General features: G+C 35.3%; 3 protein-coding genes across 5 annotated transcripts; 1 reads left to right on the forward strand and 2 right to left on the reverse strand.

Annotated features, from left to right (window-relative positions):
• Positions 1–127: 127 nt before the first annotated feature.
• On the reverse strand, positions 128–5,672 carry LOC147536099 (Protein prenylyltransferase superfamily protein). Of its 3 annotated transcripts, none has more exons than XM_086644881.1 (12): positions 5,519–5,543; positions 4,771–4,841; positions 4,544–4,654; positions 3,562–3,957; positions 3,009–3,119; positions 2,752–2,842; positions 2,303–2,371; positions 2,083–2,160; positions 1,475–1,549; positions 1,280–1,330; positions 919–1,152; positions 128–385 (listed from the first exon to the last, which is right to left on the reverse strand). In XM_086644881.1, the coding sequence occupies exons 3-12, from the start codon at positions 4,624–4,626 to the stop codon at positions 257–259; spliced, it is 1,317 nt and encodes a 438-aa protein (XP_086501007.1). In that variant the 5' UTR covers positions 4,627–4,654; positions 4,771–4,841; positions 5,519–5,543; the 3' UTR covers positions 128–256. The 3 variants fall into 3 exon arrangements, with proteins under 3 accessions (XP_086501007.1, XP_086501006.1, XP_086501005.1); XM_086644880.1 differs by having other exon boundaries at positions 4,732–4,841; positions 5,519–5,539; XM_086644879.1 differs by lacking the exon at positions 4,771–4,841 and having other exon boundaries at positions 5,519–5,672.
• On the forward strand, positions 5,083–10,933 carry ABCI19 (P-loop containing nucleoside triphosphate hydrolases superfamily protein). Its single transcript, XM_086644885.1, has 6 exons — positions 5,083–7,066; positions 8,267–8,427; positions 9,300–9,351; positions 9,923–10,059; positions 10,288–10,374; positions 10,487–10,933. The coding sequence occupies exons 1-6, from the start codon at positions 6,916–6,918 to the stop codon at positions 10,772–10,774; spliced, it is 876 nt and encodes a 291-aa protein (XP_086501011.1). The 5' UTR covers positions 5,083–6,915; the 3' UTR covers positions 10,775–10,933.
• A 2,461-nt stretch (positions 10,934–13,394) lies between these two features.
• Positions 13,395–15,861, reverse strand: LOC147536101 (F-box/kelch-repeat protein At1g57790-like). Its single transcript, XM_086644883.1, has 2 exons — positions 15,484–15,861; positions 13,395–14,346 (listed from the first exon to the last, which is right to left on the reverse strand). Exons 1-2 carry the CDS (start codon positions 15,830–15,832, stop codon positions 13,529–13,531), a joined length of 1,167 nt encoding a protein of 388 aa, XP_086501009.1. The 5' UTR covers positions 15,833–15,861; the 3' UTR covers positions 13,395–13,528.
• Positions 15,862–16,131: the final 270 nt, after the last annotated feature.

The following is a 16,131-nucleotide window of genomic DNA, read 5'->3' on the forward strand; positions in this document are numbered from 1 at the left end:
AAAAATCGACGACAATAACAATTTGTCTGTGACCATTGTTAGTGAAATAGAATCAAAACCGTCACAATAACAATTTGGGTATTTTATATGGTTTCTTTCTGAAACTTGTCTATATAAGAACCCGAACTATAAAAATCCAAATATGATAATAAATTACTAATAATGAAATAGAATCAAAACCAGATTTTTATGCGTGTTTGGAGTATCAGAAATAATTATAAATTACTAAATAACATAACTTCTATAATGAACTTCATCAAATTAAACCATCCCAAAGCAATGTCTTCTCTGGGCATAACTTGTTGAGTAATGTCTTAAGATCTCCCAATTCTTTTATCTTCTCCTGCAACTTCTGCAACTCTACCCTTTCCGAACGAGGGATTTGCTGGTACATAATATAAAACCGTAAATCAAACTCTAACCAAGCAAAAGAATCATACTTAATGTAAATGGTCAAATAATAGTAAAATAAAACTGTAACAGTTCATAGTCGTTACAGTTACAACTGAATTTTTTTTTTAACATTTTTCGCTTCAAGATGGGTATTCTTAAAAACTAGTCAAAATGCGGTGAAGGAGGGAGCAGATACAAAAGGATCATTATAATAGTCCAGCATGATTGGGGGAGCATCCCAGAGCCTGGGCTATAGGTGTTTGGCTGCTTCCTCAAGCTTAGTAAGTGGCAATGCCATTTGGGTGGGCCGCGCACTCGTTCGCCAGGAACAAATGTATGTATCCGCAGGGCATTGGTTTGAGTGTCTAAAGCCGGGACAAGAAGCTAAAGCTTGGTGCTGTTTGGAAAATTGTAGCAACGGGAGCTGCTTACCAAAAATTTGTTGATTACGACTGTTCATCAAGCATCTACTTAAGTTTAAACAAGAGTAAGCACCAAGAAGAAGAAACAATACGTATAACTAACCTTCGATATCCAGAAAATGTAAGCAGTGGCGAGTACTGCCTGTGTCTGCCAGTCCTCAAAGTGATTATCTTGAATAATCAAGCATGAGCTAACAAATTGTATTTCATTATCGATAAAAAAACCAATCACATCTTTTACATGATCATTTCCTTCATAATGGAGGGGATCGACTTGAACAACAGCAAAATGCTTTATCAGAAATTGTGAGAGGAACCGACGATGAATCCACAGAGCCTAAAAAAGATCATCAGAAAAAAGAAAGCACATGGTTATTAATGAGATCATAAACTAGGGTTCCTAGAGTGTCTCTGGAAGGTGATTTTGCTTTTATTCTGATAGTATGGAAACTTAAAAATTGTACCTCTCGCCCTACATATCGTGTTATCAATGTCTGATCCCAATCGAGCTCCTCCTAGTAAAATATCAATGAATATGAATTATAACAATAATTATTAAAATAAATAAATTAAAAAAAAAAACATGATTTCGATTATACGATCATGTGTAAGAAAATAATTAGCAAGCATCTCGTATGCATCAATGAAGAGAGACATACCTTCCAGACACGATAAAGGTCGGGCGAAGTATATATGCTCATATTTGGACCATCTAGCATCCGAAGCAACAGTTGCTGCAGCAAGTGCAAGGTAAGTTCTTAAAACATCTCATTTGTTCAAAGGGAAATTTTACTCATATAATTAGCAAAACAGACTCCTTCACCAAGTTCGGATAAAAGTGCAGATTTTTAATTTTTACTCATGATCAGACTGGGATTGACTCAGCAGTACCCAAACCAGTCCCCAAGGTCACGGATTTCCTGAGTGAGTCACTAAAATAGTTGATCATGAGTCAGGGATCAGCTGGACTCAGCTAGTAACTACTTCTCTATTTTTCCTCTATTTTTCTGAGTTGGTTGAGAAAGAAAGAGACCAAATAGATGTCTCTGTAATTCTGTCCTAGGCACAGCATAGATGTAAGAAATGTACTTGACATACTAACTATAACTAACATTCCTCATCCATTTTATCAAATATAGTACAGCACGTGAAGATGTCATCCGAGTTCAGGTAATGAGCTAAAAGAAAGTGAAAAAGGAAAACGCATATAGTGGTGTTGAAAATCACAGTCACAACTATGCCAAAACTTCAAGAAATAAAAACTCACTTGACGGTAATGGAAACAGGAATTATCAGCAACATGCAACTCGGCCCATTTTCTTGACTTGTTCAACTCATCTTGTACCTAAATAAATGCATTTTCATTTGTTTATTTCATATAAAAAGAAGATACGAACTTCCTACAAGTAATCCATCGAAAGACGGACAATGGAATATATCGAATGAAAGAACATATATATATAACTGCAACATTCTAGTAGAGTGACCTGTCTACTTGTCAAGTAGGAAATGAGCCAGCAACGGTGATTCCATGCGCGGTAATTCATTCTTGATTTCTGCAAAGAGTGCAATAACAAATGCCTAATTATTATAAGAGGTTTCATCATCCACTACATTTTTCTCTTGTTTCTGTTTTTAGAGGACATTCGAGGTTATTGCCAACGTGAACGGAAAATGAAAGGAAGAAGAATCTCAAAGAGATATTTAAGTGTTCAACTATGAAAACAGTTTCGAACAAGTGAAGTCGTAAGACCATTGTTTAGTCAATTCCACTCCTATACTAACTTATACTTTTATTTTTTTGTGACAGGAGAAAGACGAAGAAGTTAATGACTCAATATCACTTCCCTAAAAGCAGCATAAAAAACCTAAAAGCTGTGGAGATTACTTAAGCGTCGTGAGATGAGGAGTTAATAAACCTTCATGAAAAATAAACCTCAGCTAATTTCTCCACGTGTTTGGATTCTCTTTCCACTAGCTCTCGTAAATTTTGATACTTCCCGGAAATGGTCCTAATAACCCACCGCCTGCGACAAACTAACATTTTGTAAGGAATGTTTCAAACCCTTAGCTTGATAGTCACAAAGGAATAATATAATTAGAGGTGCCGCCGATTAACTTAAAACAATAAATATTACTACATTTTACCAGTGGAACTGAAACAACTACGCATTTGTTAAAATTATAAATTACCTATGACTCCAAGCATGTTCACTTTTTGGCGAATAAGATAGAATCAGGGTAGAAAACAGAAGTTCATCCATAAACAACGAAAACTGTTGCTTCTTTGATAAGACAAGCTTCCTGTCACAACATATACCAATTCGTGATGAACAAAGATGTAAAATACGATGATTAATAATATTTAGATTACTCAACAATTGTTAATCAATTAATTTTCAAATTACTTGCACAAACATGTTCTTGGAAGCTTGGAAATAGTTGATTTATGACATACTGGTGAAAGATATTAAACAAAAATGCTTAGTGACTTCTTAAAGCCAAATGACGACATTCCCAAGTTTGCTACTACTTTTTAACAACGATAACTAAACCATGGATTCGTTCAAGAAACATTAACAGATAATAAGCAACAGTTAACAACAATATATGAGACATAGATAATCTGCACAAACGTCATCTAACTATCAAGTAGTTACTACTTCCAACCAATCAAACATTAGAAGATGACTCTTGCAATAATCGATACAGAGAGAATAATAAATACAAGTTCGATGATAAGAACCTCGAATTCCAAGAGGTGCCAAAGTCGCAGCTTAACAACAAAAGAGCCTTGCTATGCTTCATTACTTCACTTTCAAGGAAGTTCTCGGAATCCGAAGAGCTGTTACTTGCAGTTTCATCACCAAATATATATGTCTTTCTTGTTGAATTAATTACCATCTTATATTGCCTATCTGCACTCATAAAAGCATTTTTACAAGCAGTATACAAGGGGTAAAGTACTTGCGTTGAAATAGCCAACTTATGATCTCTATTCCAAAATATGGTATTGGTGTTTTCCAAAATATTAACATTTGACATGTTTCGATCGACGATCTCATCTACTGGACTCGATTCATCTGAGACGTCACCATTCAGTGTTGCAAATTGGGTTGGGTGTATAAAGCCTACTTCATCACTGACAAAAACAAAAAAAATAACAAGATTAATGGACAAGAAAATTTGAAAACATAAATCAGAACAATGAAACTCATATATTATAAGAAAAAATGGGCTGATCTTCTGCACATGGATGGAGTAAAAGGCCCACGTCACTTTTGAGAGCGTTTCACGCCTACTATAGGTTTGTACTCAAGCTTAGCAAGTGTCAAGGCCTTGGGAACAAAACCCCGTGCCTATTGGAGTTGGGCCTGAGTGTCAAATGCCTGGGCAAGCTTAGTAATGTAGATGCCTTTAGGTGGCTCATGGAACCTTCTTCCCATGAACAAAATCCCGTACCCTTTGGGCTTGGCCAAGGTGTCAAGAGGGGACAATATTAATCAATATTTGTTAAGGCTTGGAACGTTACAGATGGATATAGATATATGTTTCGATACAAAATTCGAGGAGTTGTGGGTGGTTCTTTACCTTGATTAAATGCTGATTATCTTATCAAAAACGAAACTTAAAGAACGAAAGATTAACAATGAACAATTAACTCATTCTCAGAAACTTCCATGACTTTACCTAAATTTATGGGAACTGAGGTAGAAGAGAGAACTTACATGAGAGGATCATGTTCTAATATATGCTCTAATTGCTTCAAAATAAGGGAGGAATTTGCTTCAGTATTTGTCTCTCTCATCATTCCTTCACAGTTTCTTCACAAAAGTTAACTGAAACAACAAGAATACATGATTAAGATCATATATACATATATATATACACACACACACACTAGGTGTAACCGTACCCATAGGGCACAAATAGTTATGCTGAGCGTGCTACCCACTTGTGCAGGCAAAACCACAACTTGCAATCTATGTTTACATAGCAGCACCACAAATGAGTTACTTCAAGTCACTACAAAATTTGAGCAAGCAGAATCATCTCTATTCTTAGCAAGTAATAACAAAAAACCCCGATAAAGTACGAATAAATTCTTTTATCCAAGATAGAAACATTGTTGCTGTTATAATCCAAACGGTATTATGTGGTATGCATCTGTAAAACATGAAGCATTGAATGATCCATCTCCAAGGCTATACGTACGCAATTCGAATAAGAGGTTCTTGTATTTGTATATGCTCTAAGAGCTTGTAATAATTGAATCAGTAGCATAATTTGATCGATACTAATGTGATCTCTAGTGAAGAACTTTCGAATAGGCTGGTATACGCAAACAAATTTCGTTTGGGAATTTAATCGAACAGTTCGAGGGCTAGAGTTAATCTAGGTTCTTGAATCACCAACAGCTGTTCGATTCATTTAGTTTGCTTCAGGTTAACCCTAATTTCGTTTAATTTATACTATTAGATTCATTCAGATATAACAGTAATTCAAAACGATTAAAGACGGAGGTGAAAATTGAAAGTTAACCCTAATTCAGTCAGTGTATATAGATTCAACAATACATAAGTGACATTAAAATGAAATGAAAGAAATATTAGAAACATAAAAAGAACATCTATGCGGATGAGGTAACAGGAAAAAATCGAGTGATTAGGGCAAAAACAAAGCACCTAGAGAGAGAGAGAAACCTGGTTTAGTGAAGCAGCTGGAGAGGTGAAGTGAGTACGAGCAGATGAAGAAGAAGAAATGTTAGGACTCAGGAGAATAGGAAGAAGAAATTTTAATTTCGTTTTAAGTCCTTCATCTTTCTTTTAGTTACTCTTGACCCCCCCCCTTCCCCCCTCTCTGCTAGCGATCCGCACCCAGCCATATATCTCTAACTCGGTGGGTGGTTAGTTTGACCGAGCAATCTCTTGACACTCAGATTCGATGTCCGAAAAGGGTCGCACGCAGCGGCCCGTAAAAATATTGTGCAGCAAACTATCGGTGGAAAATCAACTTTTTAAACAAATTCATTAAAATTCAACTACCTTCATTACCACTGATTTCTTCTCTCTCACATTTGCTTTTCTTTACAATCGACAAAAACTAAGGTTCAGTAGATCCTACAAAAAAAAAGAAGAGAGAAAGCGATTTATAGAGAGGAATAAATTCAAAGAGAAACAAAATAATAAATGATAGTAAGAGGCAATGATGACGATAATCACGGTGGTGGGAGGAGAGGAAAGGAACAAGAAGTGGTGATTGGGTTCGTGAACGGGGTGTTTATCACATCTTTATAAAACTCTGATGATTACCTTTGATTCCTTGAAATAAAAATGTAACTTATGAACGACAACTCAAGTTAGTGAAATACCAAAATTTGAGTTGAATAAACAAGATCCAGAGTGAAGAAGTTCGTCTCCACATAGATAACGTATATATCGTCCAACTAAGTTGTCCCGATTCAACCAACTTTTTTTTTTGATGAGATGATTCAACCAACTTACATAGTCAAAACAAGAGTATCTCAACTATTGTTGAAAACATTAAAATGGTAAGCTCTATCTTCGCTAAATTAGAAAGAAATTATGAGTTGAAATACACCAACTCTAATTCATGAACAAGAATGCTAAACCACACGAAAAATGAGACACGTCAGAGCTCGAACGTCGACATTGTCGGCTCACGACAAACATACCATTTTTCTCTCACGAGGGGCCTCCAACAGGTGTCGGCTACGTCCGTATTCGATCTGTAGTCACACCCATTTTTCTGACTTTACCATTTTCCATTAGGAGTGGCTAAAGACTCCCAACAAAATATTTTAGGCCTCCGGATTACACATGACAGCTCTTTAGGCCTTTAGCTGCACCATTTTTCTTTTATGATTGTGCCCTAGCTCCTCATGGTGGACGACCCGACATATAAACATACGTAGGACGTGTAAGAAGTTGACATTTGTATGGATTAGAATGATCCAAGTAAACAAATTTCATCAAATTAGGTGACCAGAAAAACATATAAAAAGGAGACTTGAAAAACCAGAGAGTTTTCACTTTTCAATTTTCACACAAAAGAAGAAGAAGAAGAAGAAAGACGAAAAATGGGGAAAGTAAGAGAAGAAGATGAAACAAGAAGCATTGAAGTTACTGCTATGAATTTTTCTTACGAAGGTCAACCTCCAATTTTCACTAATTTCAGTCTCAATATCTCTCCTGGTTCTCGATGTCTTCTTATTGGCGCTAACGGATCTGGTAATACCTAATTCCTTCACTTTTTTTTTCTTTTTAGTAGTAAAACACTGATTTTCTTGATAATCATAGTTGCTTGATCTGAAAATTCATGTCTAATCTAACTTATAAGCAATTTATGGAATGGATTTGTGTTTTTTCCCGCCATTTCTTAATGAGACATCAATTTTTGTTGGTTGATCTGAAAATTAGGTCAAATCTGCTCTTTTCGAGTAGTTAAATCGAACTTTTGAGCAATTCTAGGGGTTTGAAATTTCATTTCTTGGCTGTGTTATTCAAACACTGTTTTTTTCCTAGTAATTTCAATCTTAATGTCTCTCTTGGTTCTTCCGTGTCTTTTTGTTGCGCTAATGGATCTGGTAATACCTGATTCCTTGAGTTTTTTTCGTAGTAAAACACTGATTTCTTGATAATTGTAGTTCTTAGAGATTGATTTGATTAGAAACTTAGGTTTTTGTCACTTGATTTGAAAGTTATGGGTAATTTGATCTTTTGCTAGTAGGTAATAGCAATTTTTGGAATTAATTTGTGTTCTTACTGCCATTTCTTCATGAAACATCGGTCTTTGTTGCTTGATCTGAAAATTAGGTCCAACCGAGTAACTTTTGAGCAATTTTAGGTATTGAATTTGTGTTTTTTAAGTCATTCACTAAAACACTTTTTTTTTTCTAGTAGTTTCAATCTTAATATCTCTCCTGGTTGCTGGTGTCTTCTTGTTGGCGCTAATGGATCTGAATAATTATCAAATTTCTTCATAGTAAAACACTCATCTCTTTGATGATCATAGTATTATCCATTAATTTGATAAGAAACTTAGGTTTTTGTTGCGTTATCTGAAAATTATGAGTAATTTGATCTTTTGCTAGTAGTTAATTGAACTTTTGAGCAGTTTTATGAATTGCATGTGTATTTCCCGCCATATCCTTATGAGACATCAATTTTTGTTGCTTGATCTGAAAACAAGGCCGAATTTGCTTTTTCCAGTAGTTAAATCGAACTTTTGAGCAATTCTAGGTGCTGAATTTGTGTTTTTTCCGCCATTTATGTAGTTGCATTAAATTTGAGCATTATCTTGGTGTCATCCATAAATTTTGATCTAGTTTCTCAAATTATTTTTGATATTCATAGCAGATAATACGAAGAGGTTTTTGAAGTTAGCAACTGTTTAGAATGAAATGTTAATAATGTTTTACTTTGATACAGGGAAGACAACTTTGTTGAAGATTCTAGCGGGTAAGCATATGGTTGGAGGAAAAGATGTGGTACGAGTGCTAAATTCTTCTGCTTTTCATGACACTCGACTAGTCTGTAGTGGAAATTTATCCTACCTGGGAGGCTCTTGGAGTAAAACCGTCGGCTCTGCTGTGAGTTCATTCGTGCTTCCTTTATCTCGTACCATTATATTATGAGTTTTTATAGAAAGAGGCAATACATTGATTATTGTGCCGAGAGAGCACTCAAAGTGTTGAAACTTATATTACGAGTTATTTTTTTACTTATATACATATACATTAATACTGTATACCTTAGAAAGGACGTTTCCGCGCTAGGAAACGAAACTGTAGTTTGGTTTCCATTTACATTTGCAATATCAACTGCTTGGCAATGGTTGATTAATTCTGGATGTGTTTAAATTTTGAGACGTCACTAATTTGTTATTTTCATGTTAAACTTTTTGTTAACTTTTCTCGTGTAAACTGCATTTGGGATGTAAATATCCAAACTGATGTGCACGGGAGCTGGTAACTCTAGAAGCATTCCCTATTAAGTTCTATGCTTAACCTAAGATTGGAACTATAAACGCCCTATACTCAACCTGGTTTAGAATTGTTTATGTTGATTCATCCATCTATTTTGACAGGGATGCCCAATAAGTAGTACACCAATTGAATTTTATAGGTTCACATAATAATCAAATGTCATTTACATTGATTTGATGCTGGTATTCATTACATTAGCATGGTATCATAGATTAATTTTGAAAGCGGAAAAGATTTTCAAAAGCTATCAAAAGGAAATCGGTCACTCTGCCACTGCGTGGAATTTCTTGTTCATTTCCTCGAAAGAGCCGAAGGACTTCAACTTTTCGAATGAAACAGTGCACTTTCCATTGTCTTCATAGACTATTATATTTTCAAAGCACTGAACGTTATCATCAAACATCTCAACAGTTCATAACCAAATAACACTCATCATACCTAATTAAAATAACCTGTTTTTTTTTGCTTAATTTCAGGGGGAGATTCCACTCCAAGGAGATTTTTCTGCTGAACACATGATATTTGGAGGTATGTTTGATAAATCAGAAACTATTTTAGGTGCAAACGCCACAATTTTCCCCAATGATCTGTGATAGCATTATTCATCTTCAAGGAGTTCGTACTTACAGAGCTTCAACTGTTTGGTGCCTGTTGAAGATCTGTCTTGACCCATTTTTCCATATTGAAATCAAACTCGTAGTTACGAAGTGAAGTATTTTTCGCAAATAGAGAGAATAAGTTAACTGATCCTGCTTTTTGGGGTTGTTTTATCTAATTTATCGAGTGTCGTATTGTCAATTTAGAACTAGTATTTGTTTACTTTAGGTCCACTAATACCAGATTGAAATATGGTACAACATTACTGTTATAGAAAGACCAGGATACTGGTAGACTTATCGAATTTGTTATAAGATGGAGCCATGAAGGTTGTGCTACAGAAGCATCAAATTTCTTCGAAATGGTTACATTTCTGGGATTTTTCATTTCACTTTTCTTCATTTGACACTCCTCAGATTTGCTTGATCGAAAACCACAATTTGAATTTGTCTTCATATTCATCCTTTTCTCATTTCTTTTTCGTGGTGGATGAATTTTGTAGTTGAAGGTGTTGACCCTGTTAGGAGAGAGAAGCTCATAGATCTGCTTGAAATCGATCTTAACTGGCGAATGCATAAAGTATCAGATGGTCAACGTCGTCGAGTTCAAATATGTATGGGTCTTCTTCATCCTTTCCAGGTAATATCTTCCCTTGTCTGTTACATTGTCCACGTGGTACTAACTCACGTGCCCCTTCAGTCGTGACCTTCTTTAAGCACGTAATCTTTTTGTTGATGATATGAAACATGAGCGATTGTTGGGCTCATCACGTTTGAACCTAGTTCTGCTACCATATTAATTCTTTTGCAACTCGAACGAATCATATCTCGCTCGATACTGACAACCTGACTATTATGACTTATTCAGGTACTGTTGCTGGACGAGGTGACAGTTGACCTAGATGTCGTCGCGAGGTTGGATCTACTTGACTTCTTCAAGGAAGAGTGTGAAGAGGTGAGCCCCTTTTTTCTATTTCTAACTCCATAAACAATATTACCTTCATTTCCGTCGGTCCTTCATTTAAACAAGAACCTATAATTACTTCTCGGTTTCCATCGTTCGACAGAGAGGAGCAACAATTATTTACGCAACCCATATATTCGACGGATTAGAGACATGGGCAACGGATTTAGCATATATCCAAGAAGGTGACTTGAAAAGAACCGAGAAACTCACAGATCTCATTGAATTAAAAACCGCTACCAATCTACTTTCTGTTGTGGAAGCTTGGCTCAGGTCTGAAATCAAAGGTGAGAAGAAGAAAATCACTAATCCCGTTTCGCAATTTAAGAAGGCTAATCCGTTCGATAACTCTCCTTTCCGATCAAGTAGACACATGGCGTTCTATCGATGAACCTCATTTTCGGCAAGTTAGCTATGTTGGCGAAAATATATGTTGTACTGATCTATAAGTCATAATAGATCAATAAAGAGAGAGTTAATGAAACGTTCTGTTTTTTTCATTATGTATGTATTTGGGGATTTGTTGGTCAATCAAATGAAAAGTTATTTTGGGATAAAATTTTCTCTATTTTCTTGCACAACTCTTTTTATTTGGATCATTTTGAATTAACCATATCTTCAACAAAAAAAAAAACAGAAAGGAAAGTAAAATATCAAAATGAAGGGTAACTTAAGTAAATATAATAGTCTGCCCTTGCTGCTCAAGATGTCTTATTCGAGTTGTGATATTTTGTTCGTTTGAACAATTTATTTGAGTTTTCTAGCCGTGATGTTTGGTTTATCTGAATAACTTACTTGAGTTCATTTTAGTTGAACTGTTCAAATTTAGACTAGTTTAACTCAAACAATGAGAAAAACCAAAGCAATCATCCCGAACCATAGTTTCAGGGAAATAGGATTACTTCCATGTGGAAGAGTTTAAACACCTTTTCCAATGATCTTTTAAAACTATAAGATCTTGAAGTGTCAAAAATACACCACATCAATAGGAGCTACTAGCTTGGAAGAGCAGTCATGTGTCAAAACAAACAATATCACTAGTCCTGATAGGTACTCCATCTATAATAGTATAAAACGTTTCAAATTTGAGCGCTGGAAGGAGTTCGATATTCTCCTTTCACCTGCTCCAAGAAGGTTCATGCTCCTTCTCATTCTTCTTCTTCTTCTTCAAATCCTTTTGTTTTTGCCTCTTTCCTAGTTTCAGTTTGTCTCTCCTTCAAAGCTTCATGAACAGAATCATAGATTTCTACTTTGTTTCATAATATATTGATTAAGTTCATGGGAATTCTGAAAAGAAAAGGATCGAATCTTTTAATTTCTTTTTCCTGTTCTGTATACCTAATTTTCCCATAAGATCATTCAATTAATCAACCCCAATTTTGTGACAACCATAGTTGTTTAAGCTTTTTGGGAAGTGGGTTTTCCATTTTTCAAGCTAATTTTAAGAACTTGACCTTTATTACCCAGAACTATGAATTGTGTTAGATCTTTGAGGAGTGATTCTATTACCCCATTTTCCTTTTGTTTCTATGTTTAATAATAAGATTTGGGTTCTTCTGGTTTTGCAGATTGAGGAAGATATCTTCTGAGTTCGATTTTAAAGTAAATATGCAGGTAATAAACTGATTTATTTGTTTTGTGGACTCATTTGAATTGTCTGATTCGATGGAAAGGAAAAAACGCAACCTAAATCTCAAGGTGCAGACGGTGAAAACACCTGCATAAAGTTGTAGCTTCTCTTCCAAGCCATACATTTTTGGGAAGAGCAAAATACGCCAAGCATTAGATAGTGTCCAAGCTATGATGCATGCTATAACACTGCATGTTCACTGCTAGTAACACTATGTCTAGAGATAAGATACCAACAAATAAAAGGCAAGCATAAGACTCATGTTCCTACAAATGTAAGTACTTATAATCTAATCAAGTCCGCGTGTCCTGTTCCGAACTAGTGATGTTATTAAACCTGACACTCATGACTCGCCTGCGCAGATAACTAACACATAGAATACGGAGAAAGTTAAACGGAAATCTTTAATGCAAATCTGAGTTGTCTATTTTGTCACTGATATCATTCCTCTGTACGCCTAAGTTCCGACTATTTAGCCCCCCGGACACCCTTATGAACATGAAATGTACAAGTTCAAGATGATAATACGTAATTTCAGCAGATCTTAAAGTGTATGTAATATATGTTATTTGATTTAATCATAGACGACACAACTCACACATACGCAAAAGAGGACTTAAAACACGTTGCTAGTATACTTTTGGCTTCATCCGTTAGTTGCCATGTAAAAAACAAACTTGAGACCAATAACGCTCGAACAAATGAAACCGGAAGTAAAAGCACATCGGTGAGGTTGTCACCGAGATCCACATAAATGTTTAGATTATTGGAACATAACACCGGTTCCCATATCCATTCATGGGAAAACAAAGAAACATATAATAGACAATCACTTGCATTATAGGTTGCAAATACAGACACAAATTCAGCTTAATGCGCATACCCGGATTTCTAATGAGTAACAACAAATAAAATTAAGAAGAAATAAGTTGTATCGTACAATAAAGAATCTAAGGTTATGAATTAGGGATTTATGTACAGTAAGTCCCTCATCCTTGTGTCTTTCACATCTTCTTTTTGTTCACTTTCATGTTTATCTTTTCGTTATCTTATACTACTAGATCTCTCTCTCTCTCTCTCTCTCTCTCTCCCACCATAAACACCATAAACATATGTGATGAAAATGGCACTTCAAGTCAAGGATAAGTTAGGTTTCGTCGATGGAACAATTCCTCAACCCACAACACCTACCGACTTACACGCATGTGATGGATCATTAACTCCGTTACTCCGAATATTCGCTCTTCCATCCTTTACTGTTAAGAAAATGAAAAACATACTAAAGAAATACATGAAGAACTTCAGCGAGTTTTGTATTATGATGATTTTGGTGTGTTGCACACAAGTTTTGGCAATTTTGGGTGGAGAGAGCATGAAAAAGTTTTAGGTGAGGCACTAAGCAAGAATATGATGAAGGATAACAAAAGTAACATCAAGGTCAAGTTCGTTACAGTAATAAAGGAAAGCGATGTTGTCAATCCAAACCAACATGAACTTATAAATTAAAAACTAAACTTAAAACCAGTAGTCAAGCTCTTTATCCGTACTCTGTGACCAATTAGGTTCAATCCAACTGCATTGTAGTTGGTTCCTTGTGTTGTAAAAATTCTCAGCAGAATATTGACCCCCAACAGAATGATACATACCTGTTTTAAGAGAATAGAATAAAATCCTTTCACCATGAAATCTAGAAAAGTAGACAGTATCCTCCGTGCTAATATTTGAAGCAATAGCAGAGATACATGAGTTATCGCTTATGAACAACATATGCTTTCCCAAACTTTCAACTTTAACCCATTGCTTCTTGACGGAATCCAATCTAAAAATCTTAATCCCCTCTCCTAGATTCCCTGTGAATACTGATAAGAGATTTCCATCACACTCCACCAGAAAAAAACGACAAAATGAAGCAGATGATTTTTTAAGTCCTTCAACAGTTCCCCATCGTCCAGAGGCATTCTTAGAACGAAAAATGACTAAACTTCCGTTCAAATCTATGCAGTAGAAAGCGTCATTGAGAAAAACAGGATTCGTAACAAATTCCTTCCCCAATTCGGAGGTAAACATGGAACTATTGAAAGTGCGACAACACCAAGAATCTTGTCCCCATCGGATGAAGCGAATTTCAATTCTGCGGTAAGAATGTATAAAGATAGCAAAAACTACACAGTCTGAGGAAGTCGGTGATGACGAGAAAGACATCCTACTGGATTTAGAACCCCTGTCATTCGGAAGCTTGATCTTCCTTTTCGTGAAGGGATTAAAGAAGAACACTTTTTTCTCTCCTTTAGACATCAATAGCCAACCACCCTTTGAATAGCGGATGGAAGCACCTGATAATTTAAATTCACTTAGGTTCATGAGATACTTGTCATTATTGTGCAATGGGTTTACGAATGTGTAGATGAGGGATTCCCTCTTACACAAAACCAACCACGGATATGAAGATGTGGTCTCGGGAGAAGAAATTTTCCAATTCACTTTAGGAATTGCCAATCGATTTGATTTAGAGACATCACGAAAATGTAAGTAATCAATTGGATTTAAATAACTAAAAATCAATTTCAAGATATCCTCATTAAGAATGTCGAAAGTAAGTACACCTTCTTGTTCACCTCCATTATTGGTTTGCCCCTCATCATCAACATTCTCAATCTCTGGTACACCACTCATGTTTCCCACTCCTAACGAAACATTCCTATCTTCTTCTTCTTCTTCTTCTTCTTCTTCTTCTTTTTCTTCTTTTTCATTCGTAATACAACCATCGGTGGGCAAAGAAACGAGAACATTGTTATTTTCTACATCGAATTTATACAAATTCTTATCATTGGTCATTTTATAATAGACACAACCCTTTTTAAGACCAAGATGAGAAGCCGAGAAAGATGCAGTCATGGAATTTTTACTAAAAAAGGATTTTTCACTAATAAAGAGCACATGATCATCCAAACTTGTAACACTTCTCCAAACAAGTAAAGATTTATCCACCTTATAAATCAGTATCTCCACTACACTTTCGTGGACGAATCTATGATCGTAATATATAATAACCTTAAATATCTCATCACCAGACTTTACACATTGTAATTTTTGATTATTAGTAATCGAACTATGTAACGAAAGATCAATAAAAACATTTTTACCACAATAGGTTATAATATGTTCTTCTAAGGTCTCATCATCATCATCAAAAAATTCAATCTTTATAATTCTCCAACCATAACACAATAGATATAATTCAATACTAGTTGTTTTATTTGGTGGGGAACAACTAATTAGGGTTTCAATAGAATAACCATCTAGTTTCTTTCTTCCCCAATGTTTATCTCTAGGTCGGCAAAATAAAAGCAAGGGAGTAGAACCAGAAAAGACTATTTCATGATCATCATCAACATCTTCGTCGTCATCAGCAAAATTTATGGTAGTATTAAAGAGTAAGAAAACCATTGAAACAGAATTATCATTATTACCTGATGAACAAGACAAAACACACTTAGTCAGACCAAACTTTTTCTGACTCAAATCTGAAGAGGATTTAAGACTAGGTAACTGAATCTTCTCCAAAGTAACCGGATTCCACAGATAACAGTTCCCTAAGTCCGACCAACTATCATCATCATCGTCGTCATCATCGTTGCCGCCGATCATAAGTAACCATCCATCTTGTGGATTATAATTAGGTAATTGTCGATCATAATTTTCTGGTGTTATGCACTTTCTTCTCCGATGGCTAGTAGTGGGGGAGGTTTGACAAAAACCTATCCGACTAGGAAAAATAAGCCGAGCAATTGGTGGTGGTGGTGGTGGTGGTGCCGCCATGTTAATGAATCTGTCCTCTCCCTCTGAAACTAATTTTCTTTATGGAAAGTGACTAGTTACAATGGCAGTGATGAAGTATTTATACTAATTTTCTTTTTTGAGGTCAAAAAGTGTGCAAATACTAAAATATCTTTTTTGTCATTTTGTATAATTAAATTCTTTTATTTTTCTTTAAACTTTAAATCGATATAACTTTTGTTTGAGATGTCGGATTTCTATAAAAATTATATATTTAGAAATAATTTTTCATTAGCTTTCTAACAAGATCCACTTTCAATACTTTTTTTCAAAAAAAAAAA

Source organism: Eschscholzia californica, unplaced genomic scaffold, assembly GCF_041429995.1.
Source record: "Eschscholzia californica isolate CP2 unplaced genomic scaffold, dmEscCali1.0.p SCAF_5, whole genome shotgun sequence".
NCBI lineage: Eukaryota > Viridiplantae > Streptophyta > Magnoliopsida > Ranunculales > Papaveraceae > Eschscholzia > Eschscholzia californica.

Coding starts and splice junctions, on each gene's coding strand:
- ABCI19 (XM_086644885.1), top strand. CDS start 6,916: ATGGGGAAAGTAAGAGAAGAAGATGAAACAAGAAGCATTGAAGTTACT. Junction 9,352..9,922: donor TGAACACATGATATTTGGAG/GTATGTTTGATA, acceptor TGAATTTTGTAG/TTGAAGGTGTTGACCCTGTT. Junction 10,060..10,287: donor GTCTTCTTCATCCTTTCCAG/GTAATATCTTCC, acceptor TGACTTATTCAG/GTACTGTTGCTGGACGAGGT.
- LOC147536101 (XM_086644883.1), bottom strand. CDS start 15,832: ATGGCGGCACCACCACCACCACCACCACCAATTGCTCGGCTTATTTTT. Junction 14,347..15,483: donor TGTTTTGTCTTGTTCATCAG/GTAATAATGATA, acceptor TTAAATTATCAG/GTGCTTCCATCCGCTATTCA.
- LOC147536099 (XM_086644879.1), bottom strand. CDS start 4,626: ATGATGAGAGAGACAAATACTGAAGCAAATTCCTCCCTTATTTTGAAG. Junction 2,843..3,008: donor GAACATGCTTGGAGTCATAG/GTAATTTATAAT, acceptor AGTTTGTCGCAG/GCGGTGGGTTATTAGGACCA. Junction 1,153..1,279: donor CACGATATGTAGGGCGAGAG/GTACAATTTTTA, acceptor GATCTTTTTTAG/GCTCTGTGGATTCATCGTCG.